The 23,946-nt window shown below is 34.4% G+C and overlaps 4 protein-coding genes across 5 annotated transcripts in view; 3 read left to right on the top strand and 1 right to left on the bottom strand.

Annotated features, from left to right (window-relative positions):
• Window positions 1–23,946, bottom strand: part of LOC136798491 (DIS3-like exonuclease 2) — a 426,120-nt gene that overhangs the window by 65,841 nt on the left and 336,333 nt on the right. The window lies entirely within an intron of this gene.
• LOC136798513 (uncharacterized) overlaps window positions 1–23,946 on the top strand; it is a 29,303-nt gene that overhangs the window by 788 nt on the left and 4,569 nt on the right. The window contains exon 1 of one of the 2 annotated variants that reach the window (XM_067055137.1): window positions 17,509–17,737. The exons of the other annotated variant lie outside the window; for it this stretch is intronic. Coding sequence (XP_066911238.1) covers window positions 17,632–17,737 — 106 coding nt within the window. The 5' untranslated portion in view covers window positions 17,509–17,631. Of the gene's footprint in view, window positions 1–17,508; window positions 17,738–23,946 lie in introns of those variants that run through there. 2 annotated transcript variants of the gene reach the window in all.
• LOC136798424 (cuticle collagen 1-like) lies at window positions 101–2,014 on the top strand. Its single transcript, XM_067055031.1, has 3 exons — window positions 101–191; window positions 567–681; window positions 929–2,014. Exons 2-3 carry the CDS (start codon window positions 612–614, stop codon window positions 1,480–1,482), a joined length of 624 nt encoding a protein of 207 aa, XP_066911132.1. The 5' UTR covers window positions 101–191; window positions 567–611; the 3' UTR covers window positions 1,483–2,014.
• LOC136798425 (cuticle collagen 1-like) lies at window positions 14,236–15,933 on the top strand. Its single transcript, XM_067055032.1, has 3 exons — window positions 14,236–14,325; window positions 14,727–14,808; window positions 15,225–15,933. Exons 2-3 carry the CDS (start codon window positions 14,739–14,741, stop codon window positions 15,680–15,682), a joined length of 528 nt encoding a protein of 175 aa, XP_066911133.1. The 5' UTR covers window positions 14,236–14,325; window positions 14,727–14,738; the 3' UTR covers window positions 15,683–15,933.

A 23,946-nucleotide genomic window follows, 5' to 3' on the forward strand; every position in this document is an offset into this window, starting at 1 on the left:
GGAAGTTTAATAAAACAAGAAAGATTGGAAAAGTTATCGAATCGTGAAATTGGTTGATGAGTTTGCGCACATACAGGATAGTTTAAGTTCAACTGACCGTGTAAATTGTTTTTGATCTTTCACTCGAGCGATTCTTCCTTTCAACTCGCTAAAGAAAGAAGAAAGAAAAATTTTGTCTTGAACTTTCCCAGGTAATAACTCTTTTTTAATGTTTTTATTGTATTTTTATTGACTTTTCATTGTCTATTGTCACTTCAATATTAAGACGTCGGATTGGCAAAGTTTTGACAATATCATGAAATAGTTTTTTCGTTCTGTCAGCATTTTGGGCATTGGTCTTTTAATCTTTATTTTGAATTTACAAGGTCATTTTATAGCAGGTACAACAAAACTAATTCAACTTTTTAAGAATCGTTTAATAACTTCATGAGACTTAGACCAGAGAGTAACAAATATTCCTGAGATCCCGAAAAAGCTCTGTCAAATTTATTACCAAAGAGATGACTTGATTTTATGGTTTTATTGGATCAAAATATCTTACATTCATTTGTTCAAATTATTTTTAGTCTTGGTTATAACATAACTCTGGGGAGTTTTTTGGAAAGATTGCAATGCACTTATACAAGTTGATTTGCCTTTCGGCAATCGTTTTGGCAATCAATGCTGAAAACACACTGTCCAGTAAGTTGACGGTTAAATTTTTTTCGATCGAATTTCCATGATTTTAAATCTTCCAAATTTTGTATGAAGTTTGCTTTCTAGAAGGTTTTTGTAGCTTTACAAAGACATCATCAACTATCAGGATATGTATTTAAAATTCCAAATATTTCCAGATTTTATAGAGACTTAGTTAATATTTTGAATTTGATTTTTAGAAGAGCTTTATGGTCAAATGAAGTACTAAATTATTTCTTTCTCGCTCATTTAGGTATCTACAGACCAAAGAGAGGCGCTGGCTGTCTCTTAGGATGTTCTGCATCATGCGCACCTAGATGTTTACCAAGTTGTTGTGCACCACCTCCACCACCACCACCTCCACCACCAGCATGCCCTGCTTCATGTGCCACCGCATGCACACCAGCCTGTCCACAAATCTGTTGTGTTCCAGCTCTTCCACCACCACCACCAGGTCCACCAGGACCCGTCGGCCCAGTCGGAGCTATCGGACCACAAGGACCAAACGGACCTCCAGGGCCACCAGGACCACCTGGACCACCAGGTCTTGCGGGACCTGCAGGACCACCAGGATTACCACAACCACCACCATTACCTTGTCCAAAACAATGTTACACAGTGTGCACACCAACTTGTCCAAACTATTGTTGCCCAGCCGCCCCACCACCACCACCACCGCCATGCCCACCCGTCTGCTCAGTAGCCTGTGTTCAAGCTTGTCCACCAGCCTGCTGTCCAAGTAAACGATCAGACATTTCAAAAGCTGAAGATAAACCAATTATTATCATCGAGCGAAAACGATTATAAACTAAAAACTAAAAACATGTAGCCTTGGAAACTTGGCTTGCAACCATCTCTCTTAGACTCTGGAAAATCAACATATCGTTAAAAATATGATGGTAATTTTCTTAAATTTTAGGTGACAATATTTTAACAAATTTTCTTTATTTTGACGACCTAAGCTAGGAGATGAGCTTTATGACACCAACAATCTTATATAATCGAGGGTGGGGGACTTTATCTTCTTTTTTATATCAACAGTTATAAGGCCCGCCGGGCCGTTGGAAAGATAATCTAAAGATTTTTTTCTTTCTAGCCAAAAAGCCCAGGTTTGTACGCCAAAATAGTTAAAGTAAAGAAGGCAACTCTTTCTAAGACGTATAACGAGCTTGAGAACTTTCGAAATTTAAGTTTTTGTATTCGTTTGTGAATTTCATGAAAATTCGTTTGGAATTGCAACGTGGAAAAACTTTTATTTCTCTATTTTTGATATATAAATAGTGAGTATGTAATTTTTTGAGATAAAAAAAGTATTAGAAAAACCACAGAAACAAACTAACGCAAATTCTCCGTTAATTAATTTGTTTTAATTGTACGCTTATTTGGCTTTGATAACTACAAAATATTTTATAAAACGTTTAACTGAAGGCTGAAGTTGAGCAAATTTCGAACGAGCTATGTCTCAGATTACAGAATCCTCAGATAATGCCGATTTTTAGCACAAATAAACCCATTTAAGCTAACAAAACTTTTAGTATATTTTAAAACATTTTTAGATTTACTGATCCTCTTAAAAAAATGTTCTACCAAACTGCGGTATTTTGGCTATTTCAAATCCTAGGGTAAATAATGATGTAAAATTTAGAGGAAGGCTAAGTAACGAAATTTTAAAAATGATTCCATTGCTTGTTAGTTATTTACTTTTCACGCCCCTCCAGATAATACATCAGCCAAAATTGATTCATTAAAATACTCTTAAATTCCTTTTTACATGGGTATGTATTGAAAATGCCCCATGCCAAAAGAGTCCAAACCTTTTCGAATCCAACGCGGGTTTTTTCTAGCAGGCTTCTTTTATTTCACAAAATTGACTAATTTAAACTTTTTATACCTCTGGATCTAGAAAGAAATCTAGAAACTCATTTATAGCCCGTATTGTAGCTTAGAACCTCTTTTGGCGGCTAAGGGGAAGAGTTTTAAATCAGTCAGGTACCGCTAACTGGAATGCATTGACCGAAAGGGTGCCAAATCGATATACAGTATATGGTCCCCAAAACGGAGATGGCCCCCAAAACGTAGGTCGTCATTAAAATGAGTATTCTAACCTGAAGATTTATCAGAATTAGACGATTTTTGTGATGGTCATACTTAAAAATGAGCATGTTTTTGATGGTTTGAGACAGATTCAAAATAACATTATTTGCGTCTGAAGGAAACATTTCAACACCAAAATTAGATAAAAATTGCATATAACACACTCTAGTTCCTTGGATTTTGAAAATAAGTTATAAAAATGGGGTATAGGAAACTTTCTACACCTAACGCTGTTCAGAAAATGCAGATACATATGTGATTTTAGAGGATGGGTAAAATTTCTTAGCATTTTAAAGGTCAACCAGTATCTTGGGGCCCTAGAATCATCATTGATAAAACCGAAAACTCTAAATATGAGAAACAGCAAAAAATCTTGGAATTCCATTCCTATCAGATTGAGTTAATAGTTAATAAAAAAAAATTAACATATAATAAAAACTGAAAACGACAAATTCTGTCATTTTTTTGCTAGATATAGGAGAAAAATACCTTTAAAGCTTAATATTTTCAGTTTCAGTTAAGCTGTTTTTCTAAAATTTTCACAGCATATTCCATACATGAATGGAAATATTTTCAAAAGAGATTGGTTTTCAGAAACTTGACTAAGACGTTGTTAAATCAAAATTGTCATTTTGAAAATTTCTAAATTTTCAGTTTGGACTTTGCAATATCGAAAATCTTCAAATATTTTATAAAAATCATAAATTTTACATCCATTGGGTAGTAAATTTAAGGGAAAACACAAATATGTTCATAGTTTCTCCCCCTATTACCTCTGGGCTTCATAATTTGATTTTAACTACACCTACGTTTTGGGGGCCCCAAACCTGCGTTTTGACAACCAGGGATATACTGCAAAAAATGTATCTAACTAATTTATGCCTAAAATCCTCTAAATCACATTTTCAAACTATGGTCAAAATTTTGTATTCATATCTTAAAGATCTTGAGAAATCGCTAAAATTGCAAATCTCCGTTTTAGGGGCCATTAGTTAAAAGCTACCTGTCTTTAAGCGATTAAAAAATATTGTTGAAATTGAAAATTTTGAAAAAGAACTTCCGGGAAATAAAGTAGAGATGTTAAAGTTTTTCATACAGCAAAAATTTTTGTAAAACCTCTTTTCCTCTAGGTTTGAGAGAAACTTTATATTTGATCAACGTTTTGGGGCCACATACTGTAAATAATCACATTTCAAAACTATGGTCAAAATTTTGTATTCATATCTTAAAAACATCTCGAGAAATCGCTAAAATTGCAAACCTCCGTTTTGGGGGACCATTAGAAAAAAGCTTTCTATCTTTTTGAAAAATATTGTTGAAATTGAAAATTTTGAAAAAGAACTTCTGGGAAATAAAGTAGAGTTGTTAAAGTTTTTCATGCAGCAAAAACGTCTTTTCCTCTAGATTTTTTAAATTTCATTTTTAATTTGATCGACGTTTTGGGGGCCATATACTGTAGAGAACAGAATCTAAACCATATCCAAATTTGGTGACCTTTTGTTAAATCGTCGAGAGAAATATGTCAAGAAAAGCTTTTTACCGTGGCTGATTCGGTATTTCAAAGTTTTTTTGTTTTTTGTTTGCTTTTGACGCCCACGGTTTTAGAAACCGGCCGCTAGTTATAACTCGCGGACCTTTGTTAAAGTTGGTAGCCGATATTCTTAACGGACGGCTTTTTTTTCTTCGGCCACCTGTTAAAAAGAGTGGCCGATTATTACAACTGTCGCATTTTTTAGAGGCGGTCACGTTTTATAGATGGCCTACGCAAAGGTGGCCACTATTTTCTACTAAGAAGTGTGAATTCGTTAGAGGACGTCAACTCAGCCTTGAAAATATTATAACGTGATTTTCTTAAAGAAAAATTCAGAAAAAAAGAAAAAAAAAATCCATGACACTTCGTCCCGCTTTTGATTCAAAATTCAATATCTTTTTCTACCAGTGGATACCCCTTAAAACCACATACCTCTTAAAACCTACAAAGTTGGGTTTTGTGCTCTCTCTTCTTTTTTTTTTCTTTTTTTTTCTTTTTTTTTTATCTATAGTATATGTAACACGAACAAATAGTACAAAACTAAAGGTTCCTAACCTCCCGCAAAAGGACCACCAGATCATACCGCCAGGAGGAAGGAACCCAAACTAAGCTAACAATAAATTAATAAATAAATTGATAAATGGAGAAAAAAAACTAACTACAGAGGATAAATACTAACAGAAATAAAAAACAAAAACAAAAAGAGCTAGGAGAGCAGTTAGAGTAAAAGACTAAAATAACGGTCCCCCAAAACGGCTTGTATCACAGATAAATTTTATTGTTATACTCAATATATCATGATTTTGGACAATGCTAAAATCGGGGTCGCCATAAAGAAGTATTCTACACAATGTTTTGGGATTAAATAGAAACAAGGTTATGTCAAGTTGAAGAAGGCTGTCAAACATCACAAGTCTGTCGTTAGAGTAATCAGAGCAATGCATCAAAAAATGCTGTGTTGTTTCTACTGAATTTTGTCGACAGTTGCAGAAGGGGTCAACTGTGTCTGCAAAATTATGCCTGAACTTATGCTCACGAAGATGACTGAAACCAGCCCTTAATCGGTTAAGGAGAACAACACCATCGTTGTCACTAGCTCTGAAAACTGAGTTAGCACTGGGTCTGAGAAATCGGAGAATTGCTTGCTTGAAAGACTTAATAGTGGGAAGATTTCGTATATGATCTCCGAGGTTATTCCATTCATTTATGCAAAAAGGAAAGAAAGAGGCACGATAAGAATAACGCTCGGTTCTACAGAAAGGTAGGCCCTTTAAGTGGATTTCTTTTCGGAAAAAAAGTTGATTCTACTAACCATTTTTGAAACATCATTACTCTTTCAAAAAAGAATATTTTTAAGAATTTTTTTCAACTTCATGACGAGAAAAGATAGAATTTTAATATGGTTACAATGATACCCATCAAGTCGGTGAAAAATTTACATAGAACTTCATTAATGTGGAAAAAATCGCTAAAAAATACATAAAATGGCGCCTCCGCGGGATACAGCGTTGAGCTTTTCACCTCAACTTTTGTACACGAGTACTTCAAGCAGGTGGCTATTCGAAACTACCTCAATAGTGAAAGATGTATTTGTAGTCTTTTCTCTATGCACGAAAGAATTACCAAAACTTCAGTATTTTCACTTGAGTTCAAAGTTCAAGCCGTATTTTAACTATATTGCACAATGAAACCCTCCACTACAGAGGTACTTTCAAAATGCCAACTCTCCTCCCTACTACCTTGGAAAGTAAAAATCACGAATTTCCAATTTTGTATCGCGCGGAATGTAGGAAAAACATAGTAGGAAGGAAGGTACAGGCCAATGGGTAAACCTGTTTGTTAAAAATGGTTGATTGACAAGTAGATTCTTACGCAATAAGCCATTAATCAAATTTATAAAGAAGACGCACTTCTTTCATTCTTTTGAGCATAAACCAATTAGCTCTCTCTCTTATTTTTTCTTAAAAGAATGTTTACAAGATGAAGATTTCGTTTATTAAATAATCTTTTAAAAGTGTTGATTGATGCGTGAGGACCTTTCATTGAACATTCAACTCTGTCGGTAATTTTTTAGACTGTACCAGAGAGATCTTAAAAAAGAGGGAAAAGAGAATTTTCGTTTCAGAACCACTTAAAGGGCCTGTCGAGTGGTGGTTTTATCCTTCGCCCTGCATTGCGTTCTTCCTCTCCTTTCTGGGGAGGAAGAATATTCGTAAGATAAGCAGGAGCAAAGCCATTGATTATTTTATAAAAAAATATGAGTCTTCTAATTAACCGTCTGTCTGCCAGGCTTTCAAAGCCTAGCTCAAGGTATATTTTTTCTCTGGGTGTTCCTCTGAAGCATCCAGTAATTGCAAGAAAAGCATGATATTGAACAGACTCGAGTTTTACCAGAATTTTTTTTTGTAGAATTACCAGGACGATCATATACGATATCTCCATAATCTAGGTGTGGTCTAACATAGGTTTTGTATATAGTGACAAGAGATTCCCTGGGTAGAAACTTACGAAGTCTGCGAATAAGACCAATACCTTGATTAGCTTTTTTTATTTTTTCATCAAGGTGACGGTCAAAGGCTTGTGCTCTCTTAACCACCAAACTTAATTTAATATTGTATAATTCACTTTTCTACAATCTCTAATATAGGTATTTTCAAAAAATATTTTAATTATCGCAAAGTGTCGTAAAATTCGAAGTTAATCAAAATGTTATCAAAAATCCTTTCAGAAAATCAAGTTTTTGGACCTAGCGATTACACTATACTTAGGTAGGTACGAAAAATTATTTTCTTCTCCATGTTTACACCTTAAAGAAATCGTAATGCCCTCAAAGTTCTAGTTTAAAGCTCATTTTATGGTAGTGGCCAATAAAATCTGAGAATCAACTTTCTCAAAACATGGTCATATTACATACCAAAATGTCACAAATTTGATGGAGATTTTGAAAAACATTAGTAACGACATACACGTTTTTTTTTTAAAAGAACAAACTATATAAGAACATAAGGCTTCGAGCCCAAAAATCTATGAACATTCTAAGAACATACTAAGGCTTTGGAGACTTAAAAACATGCAATTTCTTAAGAAATTACATCAAAATGCTCAAAAAATGCTGAAAATAAGAACATTTTAAGAACATTTTTAGGCATCAAATCCAAAAAACTAAGAACATCCGAAGGCTTCGAAAATTTTTGACGTTCTTATAAAAAAAAAAACGTGTAGGTCAAAAATGAAGTGAATAAAAGTTTTGACCCTTCAAAGCCGTTTTTTGACAAAAAAAAACAGGCGCAGTTGCATTATGGGCATGAAATCCTGAAAAATACAAATTATGTTTTGGGAATTGATTTCTAGCAAGTATTTGATCAATTTAATTACGGTTCAGCACCAGAATTGCAATTTCACAAGAAACTCATAGGTAGATTCACCAGAAAAAGGTTCAGCCCTTACTGTTTTCTCTATCAGGATATAGGGGGTACCTTTTTTGTTGTAGGTTTTAAGGGGTATCCACTAGTAGCAGAAAAAAGGGAAAACTAGACGTCACTGTTTGTGAATTTTTCATCAATCTACAATCTCGGTCAAAATATATTGAGAATTTTGGTTATTTTCTCGTTTTTAGCAATTTAAACTTCGGGCGAGAAAGTTGCTTTTGGATCCTCAGATCCTTAATAATAATTTTTTGAGAGCTTTCCAAAAATATATAACAGGTCTACGTTTTCTCGAGCTAAAATCTTCAGTAATTTTTAACCCTATGATTTTTGCCTGAGACCGTTATATTTGTCCAAAGATCACACCAAAGTGTCCGAATAAAAAATTGGAACCTAAGTAATTTTGATTCCCCTACCCCTTAGCTTTCCAAAAATGTATGACAAGTGCTTTGACCAAAACAATCGAGGGATTTTACAAAATGCCCTCTACTATTAAAGAAGTGGGACAATTTGGTTACCATAAAGGACTGGACAATTTTCCGTAGGAGAGGAATGATAGACAGAGCTTCGTGGCGTGTCGGAAGAACCTTTCTGCATCGAGAACCAGATGAACAACTTCGTATTTGTAACCCAGAATATCAGTTCTCAGTAGAATGAGACGAGAAAAGCCTTACTTGTAAGTTCAAGGTGGTCAATGCATGGGAGTAGCCTATTTCATAGGATTTGTGATTTTAGTACATGATATTTTTCTACATCAATATTAATAGGGGGCTAAGTCTCAGGTCTCGTGGCAACTTTTATAGGACTAAACGAAACTAAACTGTTCCATTTCAAAGTTTAGTATATGATTAGAATTTTTAAAAAGAGTCAAATTTTTAAGGCCCGGGGAAATTTTTTGTGATCAAAATAGTGACGCCATAGGCAAAACTAAAAGGGAAAAATAAGGGGTAGAGAAATAGCTTATTTTCAAAAGTCATTTTTTGCACGAAAGGGATCGAAAATTTGGGGGGAAATGCACTCTAAGGGTATGATTTTCATTGATTTTTGCTGCACTGTCAGGGTGCAATTTTAAAAGCCAATTTTTGGCCCGCACATACCGTCAGTCCGCAAACCCAGTGCCCCCCCCCCCCCCCCCCGGGGAAATGCATTACAACAATTCTCTGACTAAAACACACAAAGAAATACACGCCGCTTGAAGTTCAAAAACATACCGACGTCAGTATGATCAAGACAAGATTTGACATCAAAATCACAGTAGAGCTGACAGTTAGTTGGTCTTAAAGCAGCATTTTCTTTGTGTGTTTTACTCAGAGAGTTGTTGTAATACAAATTTTTGCTCAGAATTTCATGCTCTTTCAGATGGTACCAATCAATTTCGTTTTACATTTTGACTTTTGAAAATAAGCTATTTCCCTACCCTTTATTTCTTTCTCTTTTAGTTTTTCCTATGGTGTCACTATTTTGGTCACAAAAAATTTTCCCGGGCCTTAAAATTTTGACTCTTCTCAAAAGATTCTAATTATTTACTAAACTTTGAAATGGAACAGGTTTCGTTTAGTCCTATAAAAGTTGCCACGGGACCTGAGACTTGGCCCCCTACTATACACTTTTCGACCGTAGTCGCGCAGTCAGGCGCATGCCACTTTGTTATTTAATTTACCACCCTAAACTCAATCCAATCCTTTTTTACACTTTTGTTCTATTGTCTTTAGGTGCAAAAAAAAACTGACGGTTTTAGGCTGATAAAAAAACAAAAAAATGCCCGTGCGGCAAATGGCGGCTACGGTCGAAAAGGTGTATGCAGTAATAAATTTTTTAAGAATGGGTACTCTTTTGCGAATTGAGATTATAAGTTTTACAAAATCAAAAACAATGGAAAAGAGCGCTTGAATTCCTTAGTCGATTGAATGATTACGGAAAATAAATTTTTTCAACGTCTTTCTTGAAGAAAATACACATATTAATTTGTACATTTTTCCCCTTTAAATTGAATAGTAAATAGCATGGATGAACCAATCCTATGAAATAGGCTAATAAAAATCCCCGCACTGAATTTCCATTTCCTCACTTCTTTTCTCCAGTAGATATTCCTTATTGTCTGACAGCGTATTGGCGCAGCCGCAATTTCTTTCCCGTGAGTGGACGGAAGTATATTGTCGACGGTCAGGAGTATCATAATTTGACGGTCGGAAATATCATCGACAATCGGAAATATCATCGACAATCGGAAATACCATCGACGGTCGGAAATATTATCGACGGTCGGAAATATCATCGACAATCGGAAATACCATCGACGGTCGGAAATATCATCAACGGTCGGAAATATCATTGACGGTCGGAAATATCATTGACGGTCGGAAGTATCCAAAAGATAGATATTCGTTTGCCGACAAATTGGATCCTGTTAATAAACTTCTTTTATTGTCCATGTCAATCCAATTCTCTAAGTTCATCGTCTTTATTTGCAAAAAAAGTTTCTAACACCATAACCGTCTCAATGAACGGACAAACAACGAAAATAAAGTAGAACAACTTTTTAAAAATATGTTTCCTATTTAATTATTCTCCTTAAAAATATCTTTCCAACGGTGTAGAGCCTTTAAACATAGCATAAATACATGCTGAGAAACTGTTAAAAAAGTAAAGTGTTCCTGATACTTTTCCTACTTTTTGACCGTTTTCGTAAGATTCAAAAGGAATCAGAACCATGCCGTTTAAAGGGTGTAGGAAGACCATAGCTGGTGTGGATGTTGAGATTTTTAAGATTTTTGAAATTAGTTAGGGATTTCAGGGAATAAACCAGTGTACCTTAAGGAAAGAAATTTCTGCGGAATTTGATTTCGCAGTTCACAGCTCAAAAGTCTCGCGGAATTCAATTTCGCAGTTGAGGGGATATTTGGTTTGCAATATGGCCTATTTTGCCCCTCAAAAGACCAATTTTAGAGGTGATTTTTTAAATCCCAGAGTATTTGTGTTTTGCAAAATTTATTTTGTGCTGGATTTGTCAAATAACCGCAAAATTCAATTCCGCGAAAATTTGATAATTAAAAATTTCTTCCTTTAAAGTAGGTACTTTTTTCAAGTGGGGTTTGTGAAGTTTTGTATTCATCGAAAATTCAATCGAAACGTCTTTTTATCTAAACACTTCCGAATTTCCATTTTGGACTTTTTTGCATTTGTATTTTGAGAAATCGTGAAATCTGTTAGAAATAACAACAACTTCGCTGGACTATACAGTTTGATTTTAGAATAGACCGACATTTTGACCAAGAGATATTGTGAATATTTTATCTAGTATACTTATGCTCATAAGCTTTCAAATTATAATTCAGACTATTGTCAAATTTTTAGATAATATATCTATCCCAAATGTCTTGAGAAATCGTAAAAAGGTTAACTGGGGATTGAAAAATATAGTCAAAGTTAAAACTTTGAAAAAGGGTCTTTTGGCAAAAAAGATAGAGTTTATGATAAGTTTTAAAAGCAGAAAAGAATGTTTTTTCCTGTGGATTTATAAGTGTTTTCCAAAATTTAACCGACATATTTAGGGTATATATACTGCACATCTTCCCTGATTGAGAAAACGTTTTGCCTTCTACTCCTCCGCATATTTCTATTTATTCTAAAGAGGAATTGAAGGCCAACTGTGCCTCTTCAAGCAGGTCAACCAGGGTTAATAGATGTTGCGATACAAAGGGAAGGTAATTCTGAATAGGGACTTTTGAAGAATTTAAAAGGTTTAGTTTTCAAAACATTCATCATACTCAACATTGGTTGTTTTCGTTTCAATTAGAAGAATCTTTTTGTAATAAACCTTACTTTTGTATTGTATTGTCTAGGGGGGGTACTAGGTTTGCAAGGTGATGGGTATGTCAGAGCCAAAAATCGAAAATCGACCCTTAGAGAGCGGCAAAGTTGGTGTTTTTGGGATCCGCTCCAGTAATATTGTTAACTCTCGCCATATTATAGCCTTTAAGATCGTGGAGCATATTTTCGTTCATTTATAGGAATTTTATAGTAGGAATAGGCTCGATATTTTAAAGACATACTCTCGGGTACCTAATAGCCGGGGGGTTTGGAATAAGCGGGGGGGGGGGGAATAAAAATGTAATTTAAAAAATTAATTAGCGGGGGGAACGGCTATTAGGTACCCGAGAGTCACCTTGTATCGCTCAATATACTAATAACCCAACGAGTGAGGCGTGATTGAATTACTTTTTTGCAGGTGGCCGGTTCACTTCTCGTATTTCTAACAATAAAATTGAATTTTCAATGATCCCTACCATTGAGAGGACGTATCATGCGATGAAATTGCTTGAATTTAGGGTAAAAAGTTTCTTTTTCAAAATTACATTAGCGACCCCTTAATTTCGAAAAATGTATTAACCAAATTTTGGTTCGTTTTTAATCAAATATTAAACCCAGTGGCCAATAATAAAAATTCATACTCTTGTGAATTCATCCCATGTTAATACCACCATGGACACAATTTGGACATGATTTTTTTCTGATTTTTTCTTAATTTTTTTTGATTTTTTCAAATCTTTGATATCTTTTATTTTCAAAATTCATATTTTTTTCGACCCAGACTGGAATTATATTATATGCCCCTTTTCATAGACCCGGTAAGACCCCCTCCCACTACAAAAAATTGGCTAAAATATCGTCCCTAGTGGAAAATTATTCTCCAATTTATGTCCCCGTTGAAAAGTATCAAATAAAGAAATCCTCACTGCAAAATATTTTGCGCTATTTTTTCAATCCCCACTGAGTTTTTGGGGACAATAGTGGAATTTAAATCCCAAGCCATAAAAAATATGAGATTATCAATCCCCATTGGAGTTCCAGTGCGTTCTTTTTACCCTCACTGGCTGAAAAAAATCTTACTGGATCTGAGAAGAAGGTGTAATTATGATCTCAAAACGCCATTTGGTCAAAAATCATTTCGATAACCTTTTTATATGAGCAACGGGGGTCAAAAACTTTAAATATATATTTTAAATATATATTTATGAAAAAACTGAGCTCCAGATTCAATGTAGTACGATCTCTCTAATAACCTGAAATTGCTAAAGATTTTAATGATAGGTTTACTCTGCATCCATTCCTAAAAAATCACTTTCAAAGTTTGACAGATATTTAAAAATGCTCGAAAAAATAGTTTATTTTCAATGATACTTAAAAGTTTCTTTCAATCAGCTAAAAAATCAATTATAATCTGGACGAAAATTTTAATCATTTCAAATTGGGAATTGTTTAAACCTAGTCAAAATTGTCAAAATCGTCAAAATCTTTCAGAAAATCTTGCTTGATTTAAATTTTGATATGATACAGATTTTGGCATTGTTCAAAAATTCTTTTGCTAAATTGGTGTCTAACTCACTTTTTTGTACAATCAAATTTTATCTCTATATATCCATTCCACTTTGAAATATATTTACAACTTAATTTCTTGAATGGAAGGTAAAATCTTGATTTGCAGTATACTTTCTGGGGTTGGACGAATTTTTTTTCAATTTTTTTTCCTCTAAAAAAGAAAGAGAAGAAGACAGGATTGCATAACAAACTGAATTTTAAAAATTGAGCTAACAAGAAACAAAACTATCCAACCACCATTTTTATTTAAACAAAACATTCTCATTCCCAAGTGAAAGTAAACAGAACCAGCTTGTTTCAAGGAAACAAAGTTTCTTTAGTACAATACAGCACGAAAAATATCCACCAATCAGATTCAAGAATTTCAGATTTTAAACCAATCATAAACGAGTAATTAAGTTTGTTGAAAAAATATCAAACCCGACCAAACGCATCATTAATCATCTTTTTTTGAAATTTTTCGTTTTATGCAGAAAATGAGAAAATGAAGATGAAAAATATGATTGTTTGATTTATTTTGTTTTTTTTCCAGTTGATTGAACAGAAAATGACTTTGACATTATGAAAAAAATCATTGGTTGTTAAATGTAAACAAAACAAAAGATAATTACTGAAGAATTTTCAAATAGTTTCAAAACATTACCCCCTGATTTTGATGTATTATTTTTCTTCGAAAATTGAAATCGAAGCTAAAAACCGTTTTTATTAATTAATTTAGTACTAGATTTCTAAGGTATGACCTCTTGATAGAAAAACTTAATTCTAGCGTTAAATATATTAGCTATTATTGTAAAATCTAATCCATTCTGAACGATAAAAATTAATAGGATTCTCAAAATCCGGGGGTAATGCTCATTTTATGTTTTATTATTTAATTCGAATTTAAAATCAAATCTCTATGACAACCAAAACGCATGAATGATTTCGTTCGAATAGTTTTAAAAAAATCAGATAGAAAAATTTGATAACATACTGAAAATGAGTATTTGGTTAGTTTAGGTTCTAATGAAACAACAGTTTAGGCTGATCGATTAATTACTGATCGGTTGAAACAATTCGGCCCACTGGCCATGAATGAATGAGCAGGTGGCAATTGGTGTGCAGTCAAGGAGAAAATTTGTGATTTCTTTTCTCGCATCAAGATATTTTAAGATCACAGAGTTCCTCATTCGACATCGAACACCTCCACTGAACAGACATTAACAGAGAATATCTGAAAAGGTAAGCATCTCTTAACAATAAAAAAAAAGGAAAATGAAAAATAATTTGAAAATGATTTTGAATTGATGGTTCTTTTAATTATATTCTTTCTTCTATTGTTATGTGATATTAAAATTCTTCTATTGTTTTCAATTGGGAATTAAACTGAATTCTGTTTTATTCTTTATTATTTTTTCTTTGTTTTGGATTTGAAGCTATTGTTTCTTTTGTGTTTTTTCAATTAAAGTCTGACTAGTCTAAATTAGACTATTAACTATTCGATTATCATACAAAAAGACAAAAGAAACAATAACTTTAAAATAAAGAATGAAAAAGTACCTGTTTGATTTATGAAAGTCTTGTTAGATTCTCAACTATTCTTCGTATTTATAATCAGTTTCTTTTATTATTTTCTTTTATAGTCTGTCCACACAATGGAAACCAAAATTGTCGTACTCTTCGCCATTGTTGGCGCCTGCATGGCAGGAATCCCAAGACACATGGGTAAGCATCTGAATTTTCATTTTCATTTAAATTCAGAATTCGAATCTTCTTCTCGAAAATATTAGATAATGAATTAATTCTTCATTTGAATAAGTTTCTTCAGATTTTTGGTAGAACGTTTTGCGGTTAAACTGAATCTTTTTGAACTTAAATTTTTACATTTTCTGAATTCCAAAAGTTAATTGTCTGAGAATTTAGAAATCTTCTTCTTGATTTTCTTGAATTAATTTCTTTGTCGAACTTTTGGAAACATTTCGAACGCTTTTTTTCTCGAATGTTCATTCATGCGCAAAATGAGCTCACTCGACTCACATTCAGCATATCAAATCATGATTTCTCAATATTGATCCAAAGTTTCTTTATTTTCTTTTTCACATATTTTCTTATATTCATAATTCTTTATTTTGTTTTTACAGACAAACGTTCACCAAGCGCATGCGCTTCCCCATGTCCATCATACTGTGCACCAGCCTGTCAACCCGTATGTTGTATCCCAGTTCCACCAGCTCCACCACCACCACCAGGCCCACCAGGAGGCCCAGGACCAATCGGAGCCCCAGGACCAGCCGGACCTAACGGACCACCAGGACCTCCAGGACCCCCAGGACCACCAGGAGGCCCAGGACCAGCCGGACCACCCGGAGCCCCAGCTGGACCACCAGGACCCCCAGGAGCACCAGGACCAAACGGACCACCAGGAAACCGAGGACCAAACGGACCACCAGGACCCCCAGGACCAGGAGGACCACCAGGACCAAACGGACCACCAGCTCCACCACCACCACCACCTCCACCACCACCATGCCCAGCTGTCTGTGTCACTCAATGTGTCCCATCATGCCCACCACCATGTTGCCCACAAAAGAAACATTAAATTGTTTCACAGACTAGACGCACTTCTTATAATTGAATAGCTCTATTCGTAAATAAGAATTTGTAAAAATTTTGATACGAGAGCCGTTTATGAACTATATTTCAGCGAGGGAGGATCTTATTTGTTGAGATACGACTTCATTGAATGGGATAATGAATTTGAAAATTGTATTATTTTTGTAACTCATTTGCACTTATGATTATATAATAAAAGATAAACTTGGATACAAAATCTATTTTAAAAAAACTTAACACTGTATGTTTTTTTACTTGCTTGTGTTTTTTTTATCTTCAGAGTTTGACTTATTCTAAACACCCAACTCGAACTCGACACTTACTCCAAAGTTCCGGAAATTTTGACTTTTTTGAAAAAGGGCTTAGAAAAAAAAACATGAAAAATACATTTTTTTCATTCTTCAATTTGTGGTTTCTGCTTTTATTTTTCGAAGATTTTTACTGAAAAAACCGTAATTAGCTAAATAATCTCTGCGCAAACGCAGCAACAGTCGAAATCAACAGGGACTGAAAAAAATTCTCCAGAAAAAGAGGAAGTTCGACATAAAAAAAAGTTCGATTTCTTTTAATCACGCTTTTTTTATAAGAACAAATATAATACATATATAAATATTCAAGATGAAATTGGCCAAAAAATTAATAATAAGCTAAGAATATCACCATCATGGAATTTGTCAACTGAAGCTAAGAATGCCATTTCTAGAGCATTTTCAATTAAAAATTGCCATTTACCCCCAAGTGAGACTCACAACTTTAACAAAAATGCCATTTTATGCTCGAGACATGCGTATTAAATGTTAAATCAAGTCTGGAATTAGGATCCTAATCCAAGAATGCTGTAAGAATATTTTAGGATGATTTTCCCCAAAAAGTTAAGAATATTCCTCATGAAATGAAAAAACGCCATTTTTATAAAAAGAAAGCGACTAATAATGACTGACACGTTTTTTTCTAAGAACACCCAAAATTTTTGAAACCTTTGGATGTTCTTAACTTGTTCTTAATATTTTGGCCATGGAAGTCTTATGTACTTATATAGTTTGTTCTTATAAAAAAAACGTGTAATTTTTTAAAAACAGCCATATATTTTGGCGATGTGATTATTTAATGAATTGTAATTTTGTAATTCATTCTACTTGCAAAAAAGAGGAAATATTTTGAAGGATGTAAGAGGAATCTTCTGACCATGAAAGAATCTTCCGACCGTTAACAGAAAAAAAATTTGCTTCGCCGAATGCTTCTGACAGTTGAATGAATGAGTTGCACATTGCTTTTGAACAATTATGCTCCTTTTTACCTGCAGTATGCAGTGCTGACGAGTCCTAATAAGGACGAAATGCATATGCTGCTCTGCCACCCAAATCTCCTGAAAGAAGATAGTTGGACAGAAATTCTTTGAATTTCTTCACATATATATTTTTGAAAGTTATTGAAAATCAAGATATATCTTTCAAAACTCAACCCAACGCCGCATTTCAAAGTATTTTCTTACCCCTCAAACCAAAAATGTCAAATTTTTCGCGTCACCTAATGAATCGGAAGTGAATCGATCTTGTGTGACCAGGCCTTGCCAATGCAACATCGCTTGCAAAACCCGCGTAATTTGACCACCCCACCCTTTCCTCTACCCTCCGGGCCACACCCTCTCCCCAGTTCGCCCAGCTAAGAAGTAACTTAAAAGAAGATCTCACTTTCTCATACGAAATTTTTCTTTTAGCGTCATGTAAATGTCAACACAAATCTCGGAAATTTATTACGTAGATAGAGTGACGAATTTTAGTCTAGATCACGTGTAAGTCACTTTCGATTTTCCGGTGTCAGGTCCAAAGGTCGGATTTCAAGTAGATTTCAAGAGACCACGTTTGGCTTTCTGCATGACCTGATGATCTACTCTAACAACAAACAGTATTTAGAAATTACAAAGAGAATCTGAGAATGGCTACATCAACTTTAAACTATAGAATACTGCATTCAAGAAAGAATATCTTACTCCAATTTAGAAGGAATATAGTGAAGGATAATGTTTTCACTGGTTTAAAAGGTATACTTTTATCTTTTGTAATGTCAGTCAGTCAGTCTTCAAAAAAAAGCAGCAACCAGGTTTCTTTAAAGTAAGCTTCCGGTAACGTAATGGCAATAGCAATAGCAAATAATAGACCTTTTTTCAAAGAGGCCACCCTGTTGAATAATTATGTAGGCCAGCAGAAAAACAATGATAAAACCATGCATAATTATTACAATATGCATGATACAGTAATTATACATGGCTCTATCATTGTTTTTATGGCTGGACTACATAATTATTCAACAGGACGTCCTCTTTGAAAAAAGGTCTATTATTTGAGAGAACGCAGCAGCACTCAGTTGGTTTCGTTCGATAGACCTTTTTTCAAAGAGGCCACCCTGTTGAATAATTATGTAGTCCAGCAGAAAAACAATGATAAAACCATGCATAATTATTACAATATGCCTGATACAGTAATTATGCATGGCTCTATCATTGTTTTTATGGCTGGACTACATAATTATTCAACAGGACGTCCTCTTTGAAAAAAGGTCTATTGAGATGGTCTGGTGATTTGTCTTTTTACAACACAGCAGTTTACCTAGCTAGGCCTAGGGACAAGATAATTTATCCCATTTGTCGAAATAATGTCTGCGCATCTGTTTTACAGATTACGGGAAAGGTGTTATTGAAATTCAATTGTCTTACGCAATTGAATCTCAAACAAACTTCGAAATTCTAGGTAATATTCAATTGGTTCTTAATTAATTGTTTTTCAACTGTATTTGTTTGTTGTTTCACTGTCAGTCTAAACTCGGTTAATGTAAAACGCAGGTCACAGGTCACAGGTCGCAGGTCAGTGATGACAGGTTAACTCTAAACAATATCATTGCAGAGGAAAATGTTTGCAAAACACAAAGAATTATCAAAAACATAATTCTCAAGCAATTTCATCCATATAAAACCATATTTCAAACATCAAAATTTAACCATTTGCTTTTATCGATCTTTCGCAGTTTGCGCGGTGTATAACGCAGACCAGAAAATATTTGAAACCATATTATACGTATAACATAATGTAATGTTTGTAATGTTATATGATGGTTACATATAATAAAACATGTCGTTCTACAACTACCTTTTCAGAGAACTCACGAGCTTCTGATTGGTGTAATTTTATATCCAGCCATGTTGTTATCATCACATTCGGTATGCTAAATATTTTTGGTGTTTTTGTCTTGTAAGACATGATATTTTGTGATTCTGTCAATATTTTTGTCAAAAATTGTCATTAAGTCATTAAAATAACAATGGAATGATTAATTAGTTTCATCCTTCTAAAACCACTCTCTTAGGGACATCACAAGCTTCTGATTGGTGCCGTTTTATATCCATTAACACTATCAACATCACATTCTGTATTATAAATATTTTTCGTGTTTTTGTCTTTTCTTGCATCAGATTTTATGATTCCGTTAATATTTTTGTCAAAAATTGTCATTAATACATTAAAATAATAACTGAATAATTAATTAGTTCCATCCTTCTAAAACCACTCTCTTAGGGACCTTGCAAGCTTCTGTTTGGTGCCATTTTTTATCCATTCACACAATCCACATCACATTTTGTATAATAAATATTTTTCGTGCTTTTGTCTTGTTAGGCATCATATTTTATGATTTTGTCATTATTTTTGTAAGTAAATGTCACTACTAGCTTGATATTTTATTCAATTGTCATTTTATAATATCCAAATAACATGTATTACTTTTTTGTAATTTAATGCGTTATGTATTGATGTTATGTTATGTATATGTTATGATCTTATTATCTTTTTCCGGTCTGCACTTTGTTGACCTGTGACCTGTGACCTGCGACCTGTGACCTGCGTTTTACACTAACCGGTCTAAACTTAAACTCCTATATCAGGATTAGAAAATAGGCTAGTCTTTACCTCTTTTATCTTTTCCTTGACAAGTTGACATAACACATGTGTACATGTACATTGACAAGTAATCCCTGAGAGAAGTTTTTTATAGAAATCTGCAACAAAAATGGAAGTGGTTTCTTCTACTGATTGCTTCTTTTTGGCACCCGTAGCCTTTCAGTGCCTTGCATGACGGGCGGCGGTAAAATCCCACCCTTCATATATTTGTTTCAATCCGTGATTCGTGGCTTAGGTTTTTTCTCATCTTCAATTTACTGAAGAAAGCGGGAATTTGATGCGAGAGTTAGATTGTCAACAGAGTGCCGTAAAAATCATTGAATAAAAGAAGAACTTTAAATCTTAAATATTTTCATTTTGAAGAATAGGTACAAAAAAGTGAAACATAGAAAAGTTTCATTTTTCATTGCATTAATCGAAAAGGGAGATTTGGAAAATTTTCTATTTTAGTTTTTTCCACAAACCCCTGTAGCTATGAGCGAGTACCCCATTGCTAAGATGTTGACTTGAAATCGAAAATGAAACCACTTTTCTCAAAACAAAAGTAAAATCGGTCCGTACTCAAAATCTCGTAATCTTGATATACGAGTTTAAGTCTATACTGACTGTGTCCGATCATCTTTCAACTGTGTAAGGAGGCTAATCTCCCATCGTAGTAAAGCAAGAAAGAAGAGTGTTCAACACCCTTTGATGTCTCTTCGCAAATGAGGGCTAGGTTAGGGGCCTCCCCCCACTTATTCTTCTTAACAACCAAGATTTTATTGAAAAAAATAAACTTTTACAGGCCTGAAATTACCTTCCCCCTACATGCTCTTTCACGTTTTTTTTCTTAACTAACATTGAAATGCTTCTTTATTTTCACGGGAAACCTATTAACGTCCCTTTTTAGAAAACCAACTTTTCTTTTTTAGAATATACCTTACAATCTAGTTTTCATATTTATAGAAACTAGTTTGCTGATGTGTGGAAAGGAATTTCGGCATGACTGATCCTTTTGTTTTGATATTAACATCAAAGCGGGAATTAATTTTCTTCTCATTTCTTTCTTTCTTTTTTCTTTCTTATCAGTTCACCCTTTCTCTCATTACTTTCAAAGCGTGGTTAGCTCAAGTGGTTAGATCGTCTGTCTCATATGCATGGGGCTCCGAGTTCGATTCCAATGGGTGTCCAATTTTTTCAATTCTTGATTTTGTTACCAATGCTTCGATTGGTATATAATATGGATATACGTTGATCTCTTTTTTGTTACCCTATGGATGCAAATGACCTCATTGTGACCTTGAATACCTCTTTGTAGGTTTTTTCTTTGCCTAGCCAAGATTAGGCGACGGGCCCGGGGGGGAGGGGTTATATAGGCCAAAATGGGTGCTGGGTATGTGCAAACACGGTAAGGGTTGGTTTTTCACCTTTCTTTCTAAAGGTTAGAAAAATCAGAGAGTTTTGAATTAGTCTCTCTAGGATTGGAAAGTTCACGATTTTTGGGAATCTTTTGTGATTTTGCGAGAAAAATTTGTAAAAAGTCTCTCTAAGGGTAGAACTTTTTTCAAAAATGGAAGAAAATTTCTCTAAGGGTGGGCTTTCAGAGGTCCTATCTGCACATACTCCTCATCCACCAACCCTAGTACCCCCCGGGCGGCAGGTACCTTACCATATTGAATCTATATATTAATAGCGGTGCTTTGTGTGTCTGTGTGTCACCGCTTTCGTTTTCGCTTTGTTTGTGTTTTAGAATTGTGACTTTTAGTCTCTTGCTCCACAAATTTGTTCTATTGGATTCGCGCCATTTGCAAAAGATTTCACAAGCAGTGTTTTGCTCTCGATAAGTTTGTTTTGATTGACAGATCGGATAGAGCCTGGTTTAGACTTTATTTAGCCTTTGTTTTGAAATTTAAAACCCATCTACGTTAAGTAATTTTAACTTCTGCCCAGCTTTGCCCGATCCTGTTTTTCTCTTTTCTTTTGTTTGAAATGTTTTCGAATGTATTTAACGATCGTATTTATTAATGATATTCGAATTCTTTTCAAAACAAAAAAAGTGTCTTTTATAGAAAAGAACATTTCAAATGTAAATCAAAACATGAAAATTAAAAAGTTTGTCGAACAATAACATAAATAAATAGCGATAAAAAGCAAGAGAAGAAATTAGTCTATCTCTTTCTTCATATAAAAACATTCAAGTGGTTGATACTGTTAAAAAATGTGTACGTCATTTTACATGTTTAAATTCGAAAAGTTATGACAAGGGTTTAAAAAAAGCAATTTAGAAGTGACTTATTTATCTTTTTAAATCTGATAAAAACAAAGATGCACGATTCTTTGTGGCTTTCCCGCTTTTTCCTAAAGAATTGTAATTTCTACGTTTCACTCCTCTTTACCATGACATTTTCTCAAATTGTCGAAAACTGGACGGCGTATTTAATGCGAGCGAAGCGAGGAAAAGATCTCCGGGGGAGGGTTAGAGTCAAACTTTGAAGATATCTTTTTATTCATTTGATCGTTTTTTAAGCTAGCTTCAACATCCAAATAACCTGATAACAGCTGTTCATAATTTTCTTACGCGCACGGTAAACCTCTGAAGGCGCTTGAAAATTATACATCTGAGGAAAATAGTCCTCCCGTGGAAAATTCTGCAACAAGAATCTTGTTGTGCGCCGGAAAGCTAAAAACTGATACAGCGCCCTATTCATGAACACAATCACGCAACTCTGTTGTCGTTCTTAGTCCTTTTAGACGAACGCGGTCCTTACGATTTCGAGATTGCATATTCGTCAGATTGTTTGTTTTCACACATCCCTTTAGAGCTTCAGCGTGGTGTGCAGAAAACATTCACAATCTGATCTCAGGTTACATCCAAAGTACTTTTAGTGCGTTCAGCTACAGCTTAACCGGCGTGCGACGTCGAGTACCGGCTAGTACAGTATAATTATGTATAAAAGTATAATATATTGGTAGAAAAAAGACAGTTATCAAACAGATTATAGACATCTCAGCTATTGACGGTGTAGCAGAATCTAACTTTCTTAAAATACTGTAACCGAGAACTTTTCAAATTACAATTTGGATGAATCGACCAATACTGAACTTACTGAAAAACTTGTTACCGCAATCAAAAGTAGCGCAGACACTACATTACCGAAAAAGATTCGTGTCAGACAAACTCAACCCTGGCATAATGATGAAAAACTTAAACAATTATTTCAAACGAAAGACGAATTAATGTCAAATAACAGGAACAGCGATCATAAAAGTCTGGCTTCCATTCGCAAAAAGATCAGATCACGTGTCAAATATTTGAAAAATGAGCATTTTAAACAAGAAGCTGAAAAGATAAATGTCTTAGTGATCAATCGTGAAATAGAGAAACTGTTTGCGCAAGCCAAAAATCAGCAAACAACTCTCAAACCAATCAATAGCGCGTGTCCACCCGATAAAATTTTGGATCATTTAAAAAAACATTTCAATCCGGATGATCCATCTAAAACACGAACACCTGATGAATTGACCAAGGAAAACCTCCCAGACTTTGTAAAAGAACTCCGTGCACTCTCAGACAATACCCCAATCATCGACACCCCTCCCTCTGCAGAAGAAATTCAGAAACACCTGAAAAGAGCTCAAAGCAAATAAGGCAAGTAATGACATCGAGCCTGAACTTTTGAAAAAATTGAACAGTCATCCGATAATGATTCAAGTAGTCCATCATATAATGGCCAATCTTTGGGAAAACCTTGACCTCCCTGTATCCTGGGGAAATTCCCGTTTGAAAACATTATGGAAAGGGAAGGGATCTAAAAGTGACCCCACGAAATACAGAGGTATCAGTATTGGCTCTACCGTGTGTAAACTTACCATAAACATTATCCTTAGCAGACTTTGAAATTGGTATGAATCCCAGCTGTCTGATCATAAAAATGGATTCCGTAAAAACCGTTGAACTACCGATGGAACATACACCATCAAAAGGATACAACAAATATCTCATTGCAAAATGCAACCAATCTTTCTAATGTTCGTAGACATATCGGCAGCCTTCGACCATATCCCTCGTAGATGGTTATTCAAATCGATACAATTGCGTTTCTGACCTACTCAACTACCAAAAATGATAAATATTCTCAACATTCTTTATGAGAAAACTTCATTGACTTATGAGGAAAATACGTTTACGACTTTGTCAGGGGTTAGACAAGGTGGCCCAGAGAGTCCTCTCCTTTTCGATCTTTACATAGACTTCGTTATGAGTCTCTTCATCGAAAAGGGGAAAAAGGAAAGAATTAATTTTTTTGAACATTCGTACCGT

This window comes from Clytia hemisphaerica, unplaced genomic scaffold, assembly GCF_902728285.1.
Source record: "Clytia hemisphaerica strain Z4C2 unplaced genomic scaffold, Clytia hemisphaerica genome assembly, whole genome shotgun sequence".
Classification (NCBI taxonomy): domain Eukaryota; kingdom Metazoa; phylum Cnidaria; class Hydrozoa; order Leptothecata; family Clytiidae; genus Clytia; species Clytia hemisphaerica.

Coding starts and splice junctions, on each gene's coding strand:
- LOC136798424 (XM_067055031.1), top strand. CDS start 612: ATGCACTTATACAAGTTGATTTGCCTTTCGGCAATCGTTTTGGCAATC. Junction 682..928: donor TGCTGAAAACACACTGTCCA/GTAAGTTGACGG, acceptor TCGCTCATTTAG/GTATCTACAGACCAAAGAGA.
- LOC136798425 (XM_067055032.1), top strand. CDS start 14,739: ATGGAAACCAAAATTGTCGTACTCTTCGCCATTGTTGGCGCCTGCATG. Junction 14,809..15,224: donor AGGAATCCCAAGACACATGG/GTAAGCATCTGA, acceptor TTGTTTTTACAG/ACAAACGTTCACCAAGCGCA.